Here is a 22,098-nt window from a genome sequence, read left to right as displayed (position 1 = left end):
ATCCTCCCCCCCTTCCAGTTAAGCAAAGGGAATTTAAAAACAAACAGCTCAAGGGTAAAAGTTCTGAAAGAGGGCTTAAACCACTGATGGTAAGCCAGGTTTCCATAATACATAAGCAGTCCAACTCACCCGAGGTTAAAAAATATATATAATAGAAGTCTTATTTACCACCGAGCTCAAATTTAGTAGACCCATCCTCAAGTGAAGCGGATTGTTCGTTAGCTACTTCGACTGCCGCACCTGAGGAAACGTGCGACGATGGTTGAAGCACACGCCTTGGTCATCCAATCTTTTACATTTTTAACACACTCTGTTAACTTAGATAAATGCTTGTCTGCATCCATCTAAATGACTGATATAGGAGTCAAAGAAAACATTAACATTATTTATGACATTAACATTAAAACATTAACATGATCATGTTTGGAAAGTTTCACCTATCTTTAAGTTTCATTATAATAGTTCAAAATAAGATCATTTCCTAAAAGGCATCATCTTAAATAAGATGAATTAACATAAAGATGTTTGTACTGTTGTGTTGTCCTATATGAGGCATTTTTCTTTAATTATTCAAGTATTTTGTACAGAATGAGAAAAATGATTGTCGTAAAGTTTAATAAAATGAATACATGGAACATCAGAATGAAAGCAATAAGATAAATAGACTAGAATATCTTGTGTGATTAAGAAAATATTCAAAAATAAGGATTATTTTTATTTTTTTATTTTTTTATTCATCATCGTCAGCTTGACATGGACAGTAAATTATGCAGTGTAGAGGGAAAATATCTGTGTGTTTTTATTTCTATGTAAATTAAATTAATTTAAATTGAACACAGTTGTATTTTCATGTTTTATGATAAATTAAAGTTTTTTATTTTTCTTGATGGGGACCAAATATATATATATATATATATATATATATATATATATATATATATATATATATATATTCCCACATTTCAGGTTTTACATTCCTTGTGGGGACATTTTTTGAAAATAAATCAGTAAAAAGCTTATTTGTTGCAGCTTCGTGTTTGTCGTTTATTATGATGGTTAAAATACCCTGATAAACAGCTAATGAACAGAAACTTTTAGTTGATAATGCTGTGCCGTTTACAGATTTAGTCTGTATACTGAATGGATTAATCAGACACTAGATTATCAACAACATATTGACATATGACACCGTACAAAGGATTTCCAGTCTCACAACAATGATCAACATTTGTTTATACCTTTCAAGTTCCATTTCCACTCCATCAGTCCGATCGTTGATCATTTCCATGTTTTTTTGTGTGTATTTGAATGATCTCAGGCAGAATGTAAATCGGGAGCTCCACAGGAGTCCATCATCTGCTCACACCTCAAACAATGGGCAGTCACTCCATAAATCTCTCAGTCTGTTTTGGCCATTTGGTCTCAAACACAGACATCAGCACCTCTGTAAGATTTTAGTGTTCAGAAAGACACTTTTTTATGACGTGGATCAACTGAATTAAAATGTACCAAGTGCTGGTACGTTTTGCATCCAACAATCAATTTCAGATGCAAAAGAGAAATTATCTGTAAAACTAATGATCCCTGATGCATTTTGCCACTCTTAATAAAAATTACTGAAAGAAAATCGAGTTGAAGATATGTGAATTCAAAATGTCTTAAGTTCTCATCCTGAGGAGGGGACTATTAGCATCAGTACAGTCTCAGTTTAGGATTAGGCATCATTTTTGGCCCATTTTTGTTGTATCGTGCATGTATTTCAGCTGAAATCTGTCATTTTAAGAGCATAATTTCCCATTGGATAAAGCAGGGGTTCATTTATGATTTGGATGTTGCATCTGTGTCTGCGGTTGATGTGTGGCGGCTCACTTTGCTGTTTTGTCAGCTAGAGCATTTCCCTGTGAAATTGGATCATTAAATGTGCTCTGACCCATGACTTTGCAAACAAAGACAAATAGGAACAATTCTGTGATCAGCTGATAAATTATGGGTGCATAGCTGGATCTGAGGTGATTGTTTAAAGCCTGTGATGTTTGATGAATCATCTGCTGACACAAACAGATTATTTCTCAGAAACAGTATTTACATTCTTCAAGGAAATTGTTGAATCAACCCAACAGTTCTCAACCCTGAGAGCACACGTACATCATGGAGATGTCTATCTGTCGTCTGTATTTACATCTGCAAGATGTATTTTTTGAGTGTTTGCTCATCTGCATTATGTCTATAGGAAGTTTCCTATCAGATGTCAAATAGACGTTTATTGGATGTCTTTAAGATGTTTATGATTTAGAATGTATGTAAAACTGACATCTTACAGACGTCTATCTATCAGATGTCTGAACAGAGCAGATGCTTTCCAGATCAAGTGATCTTTTCTTGCAGATATTGCATCTGAGTAAGTAGCTCAATTCCACAGGAAAACCGCAAACTTTACAACCTTGCTACTGGAAATCATTTGGTAACGGTTTTAATAATATTGCAAAATATTTGTGTTGAAAACTTTTATTTAGTCACAGGTCACTGATATTTTTAAATGTGTGTCTTTATTTAGAGAGAGAGAGAGAAAGCCATATTGTAGTTCCAGTATCTACCAGCAGAGGCTACAAGGCACTCACTAACCTGCTGACTGAGTGCATACTAGTTCACAGCTGGTTAGTTTATGAGACGATGCAACACTGTAAGTTACACAGTTGTGAAACACGGCATAAAGCTGAATTCAAATCAGGATGATTTTTTTTTTTCTTTTTTTTTAACAGGATGTTTCATCTCAGGACAGAAGTAGCGGTCAGCAGTTTGTGAGTGTCTGTCCATTGCTGTACTGAATCGGTCCTATAGGGCTTACAATTACAACTAGATAAAAAAATAAAAAATAAAAAAAATGTCAAGACAAACTTTAAGTTGGCTTGAGAAAGCCGACCAAAAAGTTTGAAAAAGTTTGAAAAGATTAAAAAGTTTAAGAAGTTTAAAAATGTTGGAAAAGCTTAAAATTTGAATGTTTTGAAGGCAATAGAGTCTGTCAGAGATAGATAGATAGATAGATAGATAGATAGATAGATAGATAGATAGATAGATAGATAGATAGATAGATAGATAGATAGATAGATAGATAGAGTTCTGGTGAGCAGAGACTTTTCAATGTAAGTCTATGGGATTTTTATGATTTTTAATCTTAATTTTTATGAAAACCGTAAGTTGGATCAGTTAGAAAGTTAATTTCAGTAACCAACCTACTGATCTGCTACTTAAGATTATTATGTTGGCTTGGCACAAATTACTAAACCTATCTCCTCCTAGGGCTTTAGAGCCACAAGCCCCAAACTCTGCAGAGACCTGGGCCGTGGGGGGTAGTTTGTTGCTATATCTTTTCAGACTGATTAGACTTAGAGTTTTTTATTTTTTATTTTATTTTTATTAATTATTAATTATTAAAAGTCAAATATGTCCCATAGACTTTCATTGTCTATGGGACATATTTGACTTTTAATAATATTTTCTACAGGAGCAATTCCCGGGACTGAAAGGGAGGAGTCTCGCTTAGTTTCACTTTTAAATCGGTTAAAAATACAAATAAAAACATAAATTTAATTCACACTGACAAGCTAAACCAACATATCTAATTATTACCAGGTCAGGGCTCGTTAATAATTGATGTCTGGCCAGAGAACAGAGAGAAAGACGAGAGAGAAATCCCCGCTCTGATCACGAGCGTGCGGAGTCACGAGCTCACAACAAACTAATTTATTCTTGTTTAAGAGCTTTTTCAAATAAAATATTACAGCGAATGCACAAAATCCACCAATTAGAACACAACAAGAGCTAAATTCAGGTGTTTGTGAGCTTTTTTGCTGTGACAATGAAAGATATGCGGCAGGTATCTGACAGCACGAGACCACCAGCTTCTCAACACTGTCAGGGAAAAAAAAAAGTCTACATTCAGAAACTACAGCCTTTTACATTAAAACACTCCAGCGAATCAACACAAAACAATTAGAAGAGTATATTATAGAGAATAAAATTAGTGCTTGTGAGATATTTTTGTCTAAGGGCAGAAATCGCATAGATCTCTCAAGCTCCAGAGGACGGTGATTCTGGCTTTTTGGCACAAGAATGGACAAATCACATACAAGATTATTTCAAAATACATAATAGCTTGGCGAATATAAACGAAAACAGCTACGTGACCATAAACTGTTGCGAAATACAAACCCGATTCCAAAAAAGTTGGGACACTGTATAAATTGTGAATAAAAACAGAATGCAATGATGTGGAAGTTTCAAATTTCAATATTTTATTCAGAATACAACATAGATGAAATATCAAATGTTTAAACTGAGAAAATTTATCATTTTAAGGGAAAAATAAGTTGATTTAAATTTCATGGCATCAACACATCTCAAACAAGTTGGGACAAGGCCCATGTTTACCACTGTGTGGCATCCCCTCTTCTTTTTATAACAGTCTGCAAACGTCTGGGAATGAGGAGACAAGTTGCTCAAGTTTAGGAATAGGAATGTTGTTTCATTCTTGTCTAATACAGGCTTCTAGTTGCTCAACTGTCTTAAGTCTTCTTTGTCGCATCTTCCTCTTTATGATGCACCAAATGTTTTTTATTGGTGAAAGATCTGGACTGCAGGCTGGCCATTTCAGTATCCGGATCCTTCTTCTACACAGCCATGATGTTGTAATTGATGCAGTATGTGGTCTGGCATTGTCATGTTGGAAAATGCAAGGTCTTCCCTGAAAGAGACGACGTCTGGATGGGAGCATATGTTGTTCTAGAACTTGGATATACCTTTCAGCATTGATGGTGCCTTTCCAGATGTGTAAGCTGCCCATGCCACACACATCTCATGCAACCCCCATACCATCAGAGATGCAGGCTTCTGAACTGGGCACTGATACAACAACTTGGGTTGTCCTTGTCCTCTTTAGTCCGGATGACATGGCGACCCAGTTTTCCAAAAAAGAACTTCAAATTTTGATTCGTCTGACCACAGAACAGTTTTCCACTTTGCCACAGTCCATTTTAAATGAGCCTTGGCCCAGAGAAAATGCCTGTGCTTCTGGATCATGTTTAGATATGGCTTTTTTGACCTATAGAGTTTTAGCCAGCAACAGTGAATGGCACAGTGGATTGTGTTCACGACAATGTTTTCTGGAAGTATTCCTGAGCCCATATTGTGATTTCCATACCAGTAGCGTTCCTGTATGTGATGCAGTGCCGTCTAAGGGCCCGAAGATCACGGGCATCCAGTATGGTTTTCCGGCCTTGACCCTTACGCACAGAGATTGTTCCAGATTCTCTAAATCTTTGGATGATATTATGCACTGTAGATGATGATAACTTCAAACTCTTTGCAATTTTTCTCTGAGAAACTCCTTTCTGATATTGCTCCACTATTTTTCGCCGCAGCATTGTGGGAATAGGTGATCCTCTGTCCATCTTGACTTCTGAGAGACACTGCCACTCTGAGAGGCTCTTTTTATACCCAATCATGTTGCCAATTGACCTAATAAATTGCAAATTGGTCCTCCAGCTGTTCTTTATATATACATTTAACTTTTCCGGCCTCTTATTGCTACACAGAGCCATTGATCACAGACAAGCTGTGCAAATTCTAGCTTGTAATGAATTTGCGCAGCTTGTCTGTGGACCACGTCTCTGTGTAGTAACAGCTGCTCTATGTAAAATCATACACCTGATGGAATTTACCGCTGATTAGAGAACCGGCTTTACTGACGAGATGCGCATTAATCATCGGCCCATATATATTGTGCACCCCTAAAAAATGTAAATCTAAACACACTGAAGCCCATTAGACTCAGTCAAACTTCCCTTCTATATACTATTTATAATCAGTTCAAACTCATTTAAGCTTCCACTATATCTAATATTTCTAATCTATCTATCTATATAGATTCTTGACTGCTTCCAGGCTGGTTTTAAAGTGGTTTTGGCACCTTTTAAGCTGGTCAGGCTGGTCTTAGCTGGCCAAGCTGGGAGACCTGCTAAAAGACCAGCCAAGTTTAAACCAGCTACTTTCAGCTTAAACCAGCAAAGACTAGACAACTAGCCTAGGCTGGTTTCAGCTGGTTTTTGCTATTTTCAGCTGGTTTTAACTGGTTTCTATCTGTTTTTTTTTTTTTTTTTACTGATGCTAATGATTAATGATGCAAGTAACATGCTAATAATGCTAGAATCATGCTAATAACTTGCTAACCATGCTAGCAACATGCTAGTAACATGCTAATCTTGCTGGAAACATGCTAACAACATGCTATAAACATGCTAATCGTGCTAGGAACTTGCCAATAATGATACAATCATGCTAGTAACTTGCTAACCATGCTAGAATTGCGCAAGTAACGTACTAATCATGCATGAATCATGCTAGTCACATGTTAACCATGCTAGCAACATGCTTATCATGCTAGAAACATGCTAGTAAAATGCCAGTAACATGCTAATCATGCTAGAAACATGCTAGTAATGCTAGAGACATGCTGGTAACTTGCTAATCATGCTAACAACATGCTAGTAACACCCTAGCAACCACCCTGAGTATCCTAGCAACCGCCTAGCAACACCATAGCAAACACCCCAGGTAGCCTAGCAGCACCTTAGCAACCAACCCAGGTATCCTAGCAACTGCATAGCAACACCATAGTAACCGCCTCGGATACCCTAGCAACCGCATAGCAACACCTTAGCAACCACACCAAGTACCATAGCAACCGCATAGCAACACCTACCAAACACCCAACTTAACCTAGCAACTGTATAGCAGCAGCTTAGCAACCACCCCAGTTGCCTTAGCAACTGCATGGCAAAACCCTAACAACCATTCGGGTACCCTAGCAACCGCAAAGCAACATCCTAGCAACCATCCCGGGTGCCTTAGCAACCACATAGCAACACCATAGAAACCACACAGACACACACTAGAATCTATTAATCTACATCTAAAATTTAAGTTAAACTTCAAACTAGTTAAAACTGAAAACCTTCAAACTTAAATCTTTTAAACTACTTCAAACTTTCTAGCTAGGCATTCTCTAGCCAACCTAAAGTTTGTCTTGACAAACTTTTTTTTATCTAGTTTGTTACTCTACTGCACATGTGTTTTTATACGAAAATATAACCTAAATACGTGGTCTCCTGTGATGTTCTGAAAAGTGTTTGGTAAATTTGGTGTGTCACCAATGTCATCTTGCTGACTGATATAAAGTTGTGAAGTAATATATTAATAATATAGATTGGGTAGAATATACAATAATAATAAATCACTGATCCTGCTTGTAGGCTGCTGTTGTGTACTGCAAATATTGCTAGAAATGACATGCACTGATGCATAATGATGAATTCCTCATTTGCAAGTCACTTTGAATAAAGTCTCATCAGTAAAAAAAAAAAAAAAAAAATCAACACACCATTGTGCCTTTGGTATGCTGTGTAAAAGGTCAAATTCTTCACTTAGAAATAATTTATAATAGAAACATTAAGATTTGTATATTATTATTATTATTATTATTATTACCAGTGACATGAATAATAATTGACGCAATGCCAAGTCAAGTCACATTTATATGGTGCTTTATGCAGTACCAATTGTGTCAAAGCAGCTTTGCAGTAGTAAACAGGAAGATAAAAGAAACAGTTCTGGAAACTCGAATGGCTGCACAATGAATCTTAATCATGATTTCTGCCTCTCTCAATTTAATAAAGTACTCTTTGAAAAGGTACACATTTGTACCTTATTTAGCCAAAGGGTGCATAACGTAAAGTACCTAATACAGTACTTACCTACCTAGGTACATTAGTACCTTAAAGTGTACACTTTAGAACTTCTATAGTAGAGACATTTGTACCTTCTGAGAAAACAAAAACACCCCAGTGACTGCATTTGTACATTTGTACCTGCCTAACACTTAATTAACAAAATGTCATGAGATTTATTGTTCTATTTAAAACTAAGCATCATTCTGTGTTTCTCATTTCTTTTAGGGTTTTTCTCAGTTCAAATGAAGGCAAATGGGACCGAAGGTTAGATTACATTAGTTAAACACTATTACATGCCACTATTACTTATCTTCATTCAAACTGTATACTTTATAACAGACTTGGTATTTATTTAGATTATTTCATTTAGTGTTGGTGTGTTTTAATATTCTTTGTCAAGGAGTTATATATTTTTAATATCAGCCATACACACTCCTGTTTAAAGTCATAGGTGTTTTTTAAACAATATACCTGTACTTTGACTATTTGACTGAGCCTTAACTTACGTGCACAGATAGTCGGGATGACACTATGTAAAACATCCAAAGTTAATTTGGTTTTACGTGCCATTTAGGGTTTATCTAAAATAAATTAAATCAAATAATGGAGCTGCAGTTTGCATAAATATTAAGTTGATGTCCTCAGGCCATTAAAGATGTAAACGAGTTAGTTTGTTAATGGCAACAGATTTGGAAAAATATGTCATTGCATCAATGTCTTAGCAATGGATGCTCTGCAGTGAATGGGTGCCGTCAGAATGAGAGTCCAAACAGCTGATGAAAACATCACAATAATCCACAAGTAATCCACAGCACTCCAGTCCATCAATTAAGGGCTTGTGAAGTGAGAAGAAACGCATACATCAAGACGTTTTACATTTAAAATGTAAAATACGAGTCCATAATAACGCTTATTCCAGTGGAAAAAGTAATCTCATCGGAATCAGGAGAGAAATATGCAGATCAAGCACCATTTACCATTGTGTTATACCAATGCAAATGTTTTTATTTTTTATTTTATTTTTTTATTATTTTCCATTTGTTTGATGACATATTGTAATAAATGTAAAACATTCTACACCTACAATCATTCCAATTAGATTTGTATAGCGCTTTTCACAATGCACATTATTTCAAAGCAGCTTCACAGAAACACATAATATTAATGATGAAACTGTATTATTGCATGTTAAATTCCAGCCAGAATTGAAATAAAAAAATTTAATTGTAAGCAAAAATAAGGGTTTCTCTTAAACATGTTCCAGTGAACACAGCAGGATGGGGCACAGCCAATCAGTCAACAACATATAAGAACTCATATGCCCAATATGCTCTGGATGGGAAAAACTACAGCTGCACTCATACATATACACAGAGTGACCCTTGGTGGACTCTGGACCTGATGATGACGTACAGCGTGAACAGAGTGACCATCACTAACAGACGTGACTGCTGTGAAAGCAGGATAGACAGGGCAGAGATTCGGGTTGGAAACGATTCTTCAGATGTTTCTAGCAATCCAATGTGAGTCTCTCTGATGTATTTTTACAGAGCCTGCAGAAATTCTGGCCAGTCGGTTGGTAAAACCCTATGTCACTGAAAATAATATAACTCACAGTTAAGTGAGTCAGATGTCGGTTCAGTGCAGTTAAGGATTCCTCTGACAGAATCTTGACTTTTTTAGCGATTCATTAACTATGCAATTGCGCCCCTGTTAATCAATTATTTCTACTAAAGGGGACCCCAAAGAAATATCAAATAGTGATATCAAAGAAAAATAAAATTGTATATAAAATACATTTAGGGATAATAAGCAAAAGAAAGTGACTCACTCTTTCATCTTTCTCCAGATGTGCTGTAGTTTCTTCTATTCCAGCAGGAGCTACCTACAGTTACTCGTGTCGTGGGATGGAGGGACGTTACGTTACTGTGAATATTCCTGGAGCTTCAAAGATTCTTACTCTCTGTGAAGTGGGAGTCTATGTGATTTTTCCAGGTAATTCGCCATATAACAACCTTGTGATTTTGACTTTTAAAGGGGTCATCGGATGCAAAATTCACTTTCACATGTCGTTTGAACTGAAATGTGTATTGGCAGTGTGTGTACACAACCACCCTACAATGATACAAATCCAATCAATTTTTTTTTTTTTTAAATCTTGATAAATCCAAACCCCTTTCTCAAATCGTGCCGATCTCAGATTCCTGCCAGTGTGACATCACACAGACAGGACCCTCCCACGATAGTTTGACTGACAGTAGCGTTTCAGCACAGACTGGACTGTCATCTTACCTTAGCTCCGCCCTGAGTGAGCTGTCATCAGTCCATCATTGTTTCATCACCGGAGCAGATGTAGACAAGAATGACTCCTAAGCGATTGAGGTGTTCTAAGTTGGATGTAATAATGAACATAGCAGTCGTCATTTACTCCCGACATCTGAGCTGCTGAAGATGCAGTGGATTACATTTGTTTTTGAAGGTAATGCACCCCCTATCTACCTAAATGTGTCTGTTCACGCGAATCATTCATGATCCAGCCTCACCTACAGAAGTGAGTATGATATATTTTTTTTTTTTATGAATCTTTGCAAATCACCTTTCCTAATAATGTGCTAGTTAGCAAGTTTCACGATGAATGCGGCTTAAGTTTACCGTCTCAGAGAGCAGCTCGGAAGAGAAGGGCAGGGTGAGCAGAGCTCATTCGCATTTAAAGGAACATGCAACAAAACGGCTTGCTGTAGACAGAGCTGTTTTTGACAGGGTAAATAGGTTGTTGTTATACACTACCATTTACAAATTTTAACCAAACGATGTTATAGACTTTTCATTAAGACACTAAAGAATCATATCAAATTGTGGAAAATGGACATCCGATGACCCCTTCAAGCTATTCTCATTTTAATGAACGTGGTTTTTAATATAGTTATAAGTGTAGTTCTCCATAGACTTCAGAAATATATCCAGATGGTGCTCACATATTAATATGAATGGAGATGCCTAACTTGGCAGAATAAGTCCCGCCTTCTAAATAAAAGAGCCAATCGCCAGTGGGCAAAGTCATCACGTGGCTGGTTTTAAACAGGTTGATATAGAAACAGTCAGTCCTAAATTGTGTGCTTTGGACTGCAAAAAAAAAAAAAAAATTCTCACTGCCTTTTTTGTTTTAACAACATTTATGGGACAGTTCATGTCAGATTTTGCTGCTGATTTTAAATGTTATTTAAATGTGAATGTGTGTAGATAAGTAATGCACCTGAAACACTTTCAAATATAAAATAAGCTGACTAAAACTATTTCTTGACTCTATGACATCTTACAGATAATTTGGCAACAGGAAAAACCGCCATACAGTCAACAACCTTTGGCAGCTGGTTTGCTGAGCAGGGCATTGACTTCAGTCCAGGTTTCACAAAATCATCATCATCGTGTTCCTCAACCACTGCTCAGACTAACCCATGGTGGAGAGTGGATCTGCGTTATATTTACAGAGTAAGTAGAGTTGTCATCACAAACAGACTAGACTGCTGTCCAGAACGAATAAACGGAACGGAGATTCGCATCGGAAACTCTTTGGAGAACAACGGCAACAACAATTCCATGTGAGACTCTCTTTCAGTGGTTTAATATCCATAAATAATCCCTATGAAGAAAGACTAGAAGACTAAATGAAGTTTTCTCTGTCTATCTTTAGATGCGCAGTGATTTCTAGCATTCCGGCTGGTGTTTCCTCCACCTACACATGTAACAATATGGAGGGTCGATACGTGAATCTGTTCCTTCCTGGAGATTCAAAGTATCTTACTCTGTGTGAGGTGGAGGTCTATGGAGAAGGTGGGATAAAATATGGAAAATCCAGCTATAAATGAATGAAATCCAAAATGGGTTTCTTACTAATTTTGGGCTGTTGATTCCAAAAACAGAGTCTGTTTTGCTTGAGCACAGTTTTTCAAGATTACAAGATATGATGCTTTTCGTAGCATTTTTGATTTTGAGAACCATTCGTGTGAAGAATCGTACTCGGTTACGAACGTAACCTCGGTTCCCTGAGATACGGAACGAGTACTGCGTATGGGGAAAAGCTCCTTTTTCCTCGATACTGAAGCCTTTTTTCAATAACGCAGTGCAACTGCACTGCCATTGGTTAAATATGTAAACTTTTTTTAAACCAATGACAGCGCTGCGTAGCTGCGCGAGCCTGTAGCGATGCAGCGTGCCAAAGCCTGCCAAAATGGTCGGGGCGAATGGCTATATAAGCAGGCAAATCGCCAGAGGAAATCAGGTCATACGACTGAAGCGACGACACTGAAGCTGCAGCTTCGTGGCACGGCATATAACGCAGTACTCGTTCCGTATCTCAGGGAACCGAGGTTACGTTCATAACCGAGTACGTTCCCTTTCGATACTTCACTCATACTGTGTATGGGGAACGAATTCAACCGCGCCGTGCCAAGGTAGGGAACGACAAGACTTATCTTGAACACCCTGGGGTCCAGAGGATAAGTGAGAGGGCCTGATGACGGAGTCTGATAGAGGCCATCGTATCAAACCGAAAGAACCCGAGCGTGCAAGGTCGGGATGTCCAAGTTATAGAATCTGACAAAAGTGGACGGCGAGGACCAGCCGGCCGCCACACAGATGTCCTTGATAGAGACACTAGACCAGGCCCATGAAGAGGCCATCCCTCTAGTAGAGTGGGCTCTTTCTCCTATGGGGCACTCAAGGCCCATAGAGGAGTAACATAGAGCAATAGCTTCAACTATCCAACGTGAGAGGCGTTGCTTTGAGACCGAAGACCCCTTGGTGCGGCCACCAAAACAGACAAAAAGCTGGTCAGATTGCCTGAACGGCTGTGACCGCTCAATGTATATCCTCAAAGCCCTCACTGGGCAGAGCAAATCCAGCTCTCGCTCACCTGACAACGGAGGCAGAGGTGAGAGGGAAATTACCTGTGCTCTGAATGGCGTCGAGAGCACTATAGGGACGTAGCCATGCCTGGGTTTTAAAATGACCTTCGAGTCATTGGGCCCAAACTCAAGGCATGCAGGGCTCACCGAGAGGGCCTGCAAATCGCAAATGCTTGACCGATGCTAGAGCAAGTAGCAGAGCGGTTTTGAGCATTTAAGGGCCGAAGGTCAGCTGACCGCAGCGGTTCAAAGGGAGGTCCTTTGAGTGCTCCAAGGACCGTGTGAAGGTCCCAAGTGGGAACGGTGAGAGGACGTGGGGGCTTCAACCGCCTAGAACCTCTCAGGAAACGCACAATGAGGCTGTTTCGACCCACTGATCGGCCAGCAATAGGAGCATGAAATGCTGCGATGGCTGCTACGTAAACCTTGAACGTGGAAGGGGTGAGACCCTTGTCTAGACGCTCTTGGAGAAATGACAGTATCGGAGATACGTCACACTCAACAGGGTCTTCGTTTCGTGCTGAGCACCAGTCAACGAAGACTGACCATTTCTGGGCGTAGAGGCGACTTGTAGATGGGGCTCTTGCCTAAGCAATGGTGTGTAGCACGTCCCCGGGGAGGCTCAGAGGCTCCCATCGAGGGACCATACATGCAGAGCCCAGAGTTCTGGCTGTGGATGCCAGATTGTCCTGTTCGCCTGAGAGAGGAGGTCCCGCCTCAGGGGGATCGGCCATGGGGCTTTCACGGAAAGCCTGAATAGCTCTGAGGACCAAACTTGGCTCCTCCAGAGTGGGGCCACCAGGAGGACTCTGTGCCTGTCTTCCCTGACTCGTCTGATGACCTGAGGGATCAGAGCGATTGGGGGAAAAGCATAAAGAAGGAGGCTGGGCCAGTCATGGGCCAGCGCATCTGTGTCCTTTGAAAAATAAGTTGGGCAATGAGAGTTGTTTTCTGAGGCGAAGAGGTCGTCCTCTGCCTTCCCGAAAATCTCCCAGAACCGTCTGGGGATGGAGCATCCACTCGTCCGAGGGGACATTGCTCTGCGAAAGCATGTCTGCACCCAGATTCGTCTTGCCAGGTATGTGTGTCGCCTTGAGCGATCGCAACCTGGGTAATGCCCATTCCAAGAGGCGCTTTTCCAGTGCGCAGAGGCGGCTGGACGAAAGGCCACCTTGGTGATTTATGTAGGACACCACTGTCATGCTGTCCAACTGGACTAGGACGTGGCGCCCTTCCAGGATCGCCTGAAAGGATTGAAGGGCTCGTTCTACTGCCAGCATCTCGAGGCAGTTGATATGGAGATGGCTTTCCTCGTGCGACCACGAGCCGAAGTCCTTCCCGAAACCACACATAGCACCACAACACAGGTTGGACGCATCTGTTGAGAGCACCGTCCTTCTCGAAACCGCCTGTAGGGGTACTCCATGACTGAACCAAACAGGGTTCATCCAAGGCTTCAGGGCTGCTAGACAGGCCTGGTTGACCCTGATGCGAAAGCGGCCATGCCGCCAAGCATGAGGTGGGACCTGGAGTTTCAGCCAGTATTGCAGGGGCCGCATTCGTAGGACGCTGAGCTGTAAAACTGGGGAGGCGGAAGCCATCAGCCCTAGCATCCTCTGAAAGAACTTCAGAGGGAAACAGGCTTTGTTCCTGACGGAGGCCATGAGCTGCTGAAGTACCAGAGCGCGCTCTGGTGATATGACCGCCCTCATATTGGCTGAGTCGAAAACCGCTCCCAGGAATGTAATACGTTGGCTGGGGAGCAGTGAGCTCTTGGCGAAATTGACCCTGAGTCCTAGGCACTCTAAGTGGCTCAGGAACACGGATCTGTTGTGTTCTAGCTCGGTTCGTGACTGGGCCAGAATGAGCCAGTCGTCGAGATAGTTCAGAATGCGGATTCCCATCTGTCTCAGAGGGGAAAGCGCCTCGTTCATGCACTTCGTGAAAGTGCGGGGAGCTAGAGACAGCCCAAAGGGAAGGACTGTATATTGGTTAGCCACACCCTCGAACGCGAATCTCAAGAATCGTCTGTGATGGGGGGCTATCTGGATGTGAAAGTAAGCGTCTTTCAGGTCCAGCGAGAAGAACCAGTCCTCGGGGCAAATCTGCGTGAGGATCTGCTTCAATGTCAACATCCTGAACTTCCATTTCATGAGGGAGAGGTTCAGGTGTCTGATGTCTAAGATGGGTCTGAGACCGCCATCTTTCTTGAGGACAAGGAAATAACGGCTGTAGAACCCCGATCCGGCCTGGGACGACTTTTGTGCTGCAGTGAAACGCTCTGTAAACCTTCTACGGCTGGCCCGAAGAGACCGGATGGCGAGACTGGGGCATCGAGAAAGGACACTTTGTCGCTCTCCTTAATCTCTGTTAGGTTGAGCCAGAGGTGGCGCTCCAGCACAACCAGGTTGACCATGGATCGTCCGATGGCCTGGGCCGTGGCTTTCGTGGCACGCAGGGCCAAATCTGTGGCGCTGCAGAGGTCGCGAAAAGCAGGTTCACTAGGGCTAGACTCATCCAGGGAACGGAGAAGCTTTGCCTGGAACACTTGCAATATGGCCATGGTGTGTAGTGCTGAAGCGGCTTGGCCCACAGAAGTGTGGGCTCTGCCAGCCATGGCAGAGGTCGTCCTGCAGGGCTTGGAAGGAAGGGCTCTCTTGCTTTTCCACCCTAGAGCCGCTTATATCTGTTTTACCACATGAAAATATTAACAGAAAATTCTAGATTTTGTGAAAAGTGTATTTATTCACTTACAAATGTGCTTATGCAAAGTTCCTTGGCATTAAATATTTATGAATATTGAGTATGAGAACTTTTTTTCCGCTCCTATGCAGACTGCAAGTTAAATAATACTTCTTTAATACTTTTTCATTAAAACCAAAACTTTGACGTTTGACTTTGTTGTTTTGATAAGTGCATTACAGCTGATACACACAGTGGTGTAAAAAAGTTTTTGCCCCCTTCCAGTTTATTTATTTATTTATTTATTTATTGCATATTTGTCATACTTGAATGATTCAGATTAAACAAATTTAAATATTACATTAAGATAACCCTAGTATCTACAAAATGCAGTTTTGAAAAAAATCTGTCCAAACCTGCCTGGCCATATGGGAAAAAGGATTTGCCCCCTTAAATTAATTGGTTGTGCCACTCTTAATTTTGATTTTCTTGAGCCATTCAGAGGTGGACTTGCTGGTGTGTTTGGGATCACTGTCCTGCTGCAGAACACAAGTGTGCTTGAGCTTGAGGTCGCAAACTGACGGCTGGACATTCTCCTTCAGTATTTTCTGATAGAGCGCAGAATTCATGCTTCCATCAATTATGGCAAGTCTTCCAGGTCCTGACCCCAGACCATCACACTACCACCACCATGAACTCTCCCATGGATGCTGTTTCTGCCCAGTCTCTTTCTTATTGTTGAATCATGAACACTGAGCTTGACTGAGGCAAGTGAGGCCTGCAGTTTTTTAGATGTTGTTCTGGATTTTTTTATGACCTCCTGGATAAGTCACTGTTGCGCTCTTGGGATAATTTTGGTAGGCTGATCACTCCTGGGAAGGTTCACCACTGTTCCAAGTTTTCTTCATTTGTGGATAATGGTTCTGACCGTGGTTTTATAAAACCTCTCCAGACAGATAAATGTCAACTATTTTGTTTCTCATGTGTTCTTGAATATCTTTAGCTAATCAGGTCTGGGTGTGGCTAGTGAAATTCACTAACTCAGCTTTCCAAAATGATGTGCTTAATCACAGTTCTTTCATGATTTAACAGGAGGGGGCAATTAATTTTTTACATAGGGCCAGGTAGGTTTGGACAGCTTTTTCCCTTAATAAATGAAATAATTTAAAACTGCATTTCGTATTTACTTGTATTATTTTTGTGTAATATTAAAATTAGTTTGATTATCTAAATCTTTTAAGTGTGACAAATATGCAAAAATAAATAAATAAATAATAAATAAATAAATAAATAAAAATATATATAAAAATGGAATGGGTCAAACACCTTTTCACTTTACACATTTTCATTATTATTATCATATATATTATTACAATTATTTATATATATATATATATATATATATATATATATATATATATATATATATATATATATATATATATATATATATATATATATTTTATTATTATTTTTTTTAACTCACCTTAATCAAATAATTTGCAAATCAGCTGATTTTCAATCAAGGTGCAGGGATGTAATTGATTGATTGATTGATTTCAATTTCTAAGGTTTTATGCTCTCAACGGTCAATAATTCACTACATAAAAAGCATTTATATGTGTTCGACATGAAACCATATTCATCCTCACTGCAAGTGAACCTGTATTTAATGTCATCTGGGTCATATTTTTTTCACTTTGTGTACACAACCTCTTCATGTTACATCTGTTTAATATTAAGTGACATGCATTTGCACCAAAATGCTGTGGATTGTTGTCAAAATCAAAAGCTGTGATGATAAGATTATGTATTGATAATGATTATATGATCAGTCGCATTTTATTATTTGCATTTAGCGTTTTCTTTTCCCTTCTGTCTATGTTATTTCACTCACTCTCATGTGTCACTCTTTTAGGTCCTTTACTGAAGAAGACACTTGTGAAGATGAAACTGAAGTCCAGTTCCAGTCTGTCTGAACCTGAAATGAGAGCCCAGCTCCTGTCACAGGTGAGAGAGGGAAACATACAGAAATCTGAAATCAAATCACAATGACAGCAGTTTTAAGAGGTCTGATCATTTCAGCTTCAGTTTGCTCTGGCAAAACGAGGGATTTCTGATGTGACGCTGCAATGGTCTCAGACGCCAGCTGCTCAACAGGAAGTGATGTGGAAGGAAGATGCATCAGGTGAGTGTGTTCATAAAAGGATACTCTGGCAAATTGAAAAGATGTTGATTTTAAAGTCAAAATATTATGATGAATATGTATATATTGCAAATGAACTGGGAAATTACATCTTTATAACGTAATGAACTGTTTTATTTACAGCTCAGTGTGCTGGAGGAAATAGATGATGATGATGGGAAAACTCTCGATCAACTTGTTTATCTTCTTTTATATTTACATTGCTTTGATATTCACTGTTCCTCACAATGTAAAGGATCTATTTACTGCAATTTAGTTTTAAGGTGTATTATATATGATAAAGTAAAATAATAATAATAATAATAATAATAATAATAATAATAATAAATAAAAAAATGCAAAGTCAGAAAAGCAATCTGTAAAGTCATGAGTAATGCTTATTAATCTTATGAAATGCAATGGTAAACTTAATCACAAAGGTGACTTTAGGGTTCAGATTCATTTTTATTCTCTTATCAGATTTGTAAATTGCCTATCAAGATGATTCATTAGCCTCAGTCAGTTTCACAAACACTTATTTGCATTCAGACCATACAGTCTCTTATTAGTCATGTAATAATAGATGTGCAACCTGAAGTTAATAATCATCTTCCAGTCAAGGTCGAGAATAAGCTGGTTCCATTACGCAAATGTGTCTGTTAACACCACACTGTGGTGGTTCATTATTAAAGCAGTATGTAAAAAATTCGCTACAAGAGTCATGCAAGATTGATCCAAAATCATGTGAAAAATTAAAAATAATATAATAACACTATATAATAAAGCTACGCAGTTTCACAGAACAATAACTAACTGTTGGAATGTTGATTATTTTATTATGAAACAACCAGTAATTAGATTAAACATCATATTGTCATTTATATACATCATTTTGTTTTGTACCTCATTCAGATTTGCATCAGGTGCAGAGCCTGCGCCAGTGCTGCAGTGAGAAAAGGGGGCGATGACATAGCACAGAGTAAAAGTAAAACAAATAAATAAATAAAAATACCTTTTGTGGCCCATTCACGTATTTGTCGGACCGATATTACTACAGCTATTAGAATACAGGGTTCACACAGATAGAGATTTTTTCGCGAGACAGGTCAGTGGAAGTTTATTTATTTATTTATTTATTTCAAGTGCAAAGTTTAGAGACGTGTTTTAGAAGCTGAATTTCTTTGAACTTGAGCGCCGTGTTTTAGAAAGATGTAGGCTATTATGCACGAGAATCATGCGCGAGGAGCTGCTAAAGACCTGAGACGAGAGTGCAGCATTCAAGACGTCGAGTAGCGCATTACATTGAAATACAATGTTAAAGTACAGCAGTGGAATGAAAAATGCCTTCTTAGTGAATTAACCTATTAAAAGCTACTTAGCAAATACAGATGGCAGAGTACTGAACAAAACAAAATCGCATAGCCACCAAATTAACAATTCTGACATCCAGGGAATAAAAATGTGAACAGTTTTAGGCAGCAGTTTTACCATAAATATAGACAAGTGATACCACCAGAACCACCTGAAATACTTAATTGTGTCTGCTTTACAATGAAACACAAGCTCATTGCGACCAATTCCCTGACATAAGACATTCATTGTGACCCATTTAACAGATGCATCATTTTAAGTTAAAACAACTTGAACAGCAACAAACAATAACAATACAGCAAAATAATTAACAAACTACAATCATCTATCCCTCTGTTAAACATGAAAAAAATATTTCATCATAGCTTACTCAGTCGTGGTGCTTTAGTTGGACTGCTTGCGTGGGAATTTGTGTCAGAGTATAATTAAAATGCGACTTTGTGAAACGGACTGTCCTAAATTGTCCTAAAATCTATTTTCACACTCATCTTGGGTGAGGGGGCGAGATAGTCAGAGTGAGCCCCACCCCCCCACCCCCTGTGGTGCTGGCCCTGTGTCCAAGCATCGTCATCTTACTTTTAAGCAGGACTAAATCCAGACAGAAGATCACTTAAAGTAAGAATGAAGATGATCATTTTAATTCCACCCTGCAATGACCAAGCAAGGACACACACTACCCTTGTTTTCTCTTTCTTATTTTGTTGGCTAAATTGGTTTCATGAGATGTTTTTCTTTACCTAATCTCTCATCTGCTTTCTCTACCTGTGTGCTTTTTCAGTTTTTATCCCTTAACTCCACCCTCTTGAATCTGTCATTCTTCTTGTCAGCCCTCTTGATGAGCTCAAGTGAAACAGGCCATGGAAAAAAAAGTCTCATCGTAAAGGATGTCTATGCAAACATGGATGAGCATTAGTCTATAAGGCCATTTAAGATGCAAAAGGTACTCATTTGTAAAGCAAAATTTGTCATTATTGAGATTCTTGTTGCTGGTCATCTTTAGTTTGTTTCAGGTTTGTCAGATTGGGATGTGAGTGAAGTCCAGCATAAAAAGGAAAAAGTTCACATCAGAGTGAGATTTCATTTGCTGCATTTTACTGAAGCTTTAAGGTTTAATTTGGTCTCTTGACTGTATTGATTGTAAGAACTTGGTTACACTAGACTAGACTAATGAGAATTTGGACTTTTTATAGACCTCTATGGCATGTTGTGTCAAGGGCAGGTGGTGGTCAGGGATTGCCCAGGGATGTGAAGGATGGCCCTGATTCTTTGGTCTTGCTCATTTCCAGTCCCATGGAGCTTTCCTGCAACCAAAACACCACAGAGTCCACATGCCTGTAAACAAACTGGGATTGCTCATCCATTGTATAGGGTTGGGCGATATGGCAAATATAAAGATTTTTCAGAAAGGATCAGTCCAAAATGTGAATCCATGTTGGCTTTTAAAATTATTTTGCTAGTTACAGACAAGTAGGCCCTATAAGCAATATAAGTAAAAAGTTTCCAAGCTTATTAAGAGAAGTAAACGGCCGCAACACTTTTGTTTTTGCTCCCATTTTTCATGAGCTGAACTCAAAGATCTAAGACTTTTTCTATGTACACAAAAGGCCTATTTCTCTCAAATATTGTTCACAAATCTGTCTAAATCTGTGTTAGTGAGCACTTCTCCTTTGCCGGGATAATCCATCCACCTCACAGGTGTGGCATATCAGGATGCTGATTAGACAGCATGATTATTGCACAGGTGTGCCTTAGGCTGGCCACAATAAAAGGCCACTCTAAAATGCTTTGTGACATGGTGCTGCATCATGCTGGAAAATGCACGGATCATCACCAAATTGCTCATGGATCGTTGGAAGAAGTTGCTCTTGCAGGACATTTTGATACCATTCTTTATTCATGTCAGCGTTTTGCCTACTCTTTTGGTTGAAAAGCAACCCCACACATGGATGGTCTCAAGATCCTTCACTGTTGGCACGTCACATGAGTCATGGTAGCGTTCACCTTTTCTTCTCTGAACAATTGATTTTCCAGATGTCCTGAACAGTGTAAGGGAAACAGGTTAAATTTAGCTCAAAGGGAATCATTTAAGATTTTAAAGGGAATTTGAACAGAATCACTGTTTCACGGCTGATCACTGAAACGGGCAGCGATTCACTGAACGAGCCGTTTAACATCAAATCTGCGCTGGATATTAATATCCAAAGTATAGTGAAAACACTATTAATTAGCACAGTAACAAGATCGGCAGTTTAAGACATTAACTTGTGAGCACAAAACACAAGATACTTCTCTTTTCAATATAAATAAGGCTTTATTAGATAAATCTAAGACATATAAACTAATCTAACACATAAGCACACGCACTCACACATTCACACAAGTTGCAGGAGGATAGAACGTTAGGAAAGAGTGAGTTTAAGAGAATGAAAATGTGAAATCCCAAGTTTACAGCAATACGTGAAATTGCATAGACATGAACAACCATTTAATCACTTAATTAACCCTCGCACTGAGTTCTTCAATGAGGTTAAAATTATATTAGATAACACCAGTACAGATGTGAGTCTGGAGGTTACTTGCGTTGCCTGTGTAACGGGGGTTCCCTTTGTCGTCGCTGAAAAGGGTGTTTCCCGAGGTTGCTGATTGGCTGGAAGTTCAGTTGTCGTTGAAGTGATGTCTTGGGAAGCCCATGGTTGGGCATTGGCTGACGATGAGGAGTTGTGGGCTGGTTGAAGTTTCAGACGGGCACGCGAGGTCAGACTCGGAGACACGTCGTTACAAAACTTAACTCAGAACACGAAACTCTCAAACGGAAAAGAACAGAAGTAAAGTTTGACGAGACTAGGTGGTGTTTCTTCTCATCGTGGCTAAGTAGCAGCAGGCGTGCAGGCCGAAGCACGCTGGAACGGCGCTCGAAGAACGCAAAAAGTGATGACAAAGCATGACTAAAAGCTAAAGCTAAAAGCCGGCATGACTGATAGCAAAAGCTAAACGAAAGCTAAACGCTAAAAGCAAAATTTGATGGTGTCCTGAGTATTTAAACAGGCATTTTGGCCACACCTCAAATGTTGTCTTGACCAATTAGATATTGTCTTTTCTCGTGGTGTTGCATTGTTTGTCCCACCCATTCATAAATCATATGTTATCTTATCAAGCACATGGTCCGAATTTT

At 39.4% G+C, this 22,098-nt stretch overlaps 1 protein-coding gene and 1 long non-coding RNA gene across 2 annotated transcripts; both read left to right on the top strand.

Moving 5' to 3' along the window:
* The first annotated feature begins 9,188 nt into the window (after positions 1-9,188).
* LOC109052948 (fucolectin-1-like) lies at positions 9,189-11,650 on the top strand. The gene is made up of 4 exons (XM_042728884.1): positions 9,189-9,307; positions 9,634-9,779; positions 11,104-11,383; positions 11,476-11,650. Exons 1-4 carry the CDS (start codon positions 9,189-9,191, stop codon positions 11,648-11,650), a joined length of 720 nt encoding a protein of 239 aa, XP_042584818.1.
* Positions 11,651-17,065: 5,415 nt separating this feature from the next.
* On the top strand, positions 17,066-17,840 carry LOC122137912. Its single transcript, XR_006155129.1, has 3 exons — positions 17,066-17,380; positions 17,456-17,558; positions 17,700-17,840. It is a non-coding gene; the product is annotated as an uncharacterized LOC122137912 (long non-coding RNA).
* The last annotated feature ends 4,258 nt before the right edge of the window (positions 17,841-22,098 follow it).

This window comes from Cyprinus carpio, chromosome B7 (genome assembly GCF_018340385.1).
Source record: "Cyprinus carpio isolate SPL01 chromosome B7, ASM1834038v1, whole genome shotgun sequence".
In the NCBI taxonomy this organism is placed as follows: domain Eukaryota; kingdom Metazoa; phylum Chordata; class Actinopteri; order Cypriniformes; family Cyprinidae; genus Cyprinus; species Cyprinus carpio.
This window is presented reverse-complemented; position numbering and strand designations above follow the sequence as displayed.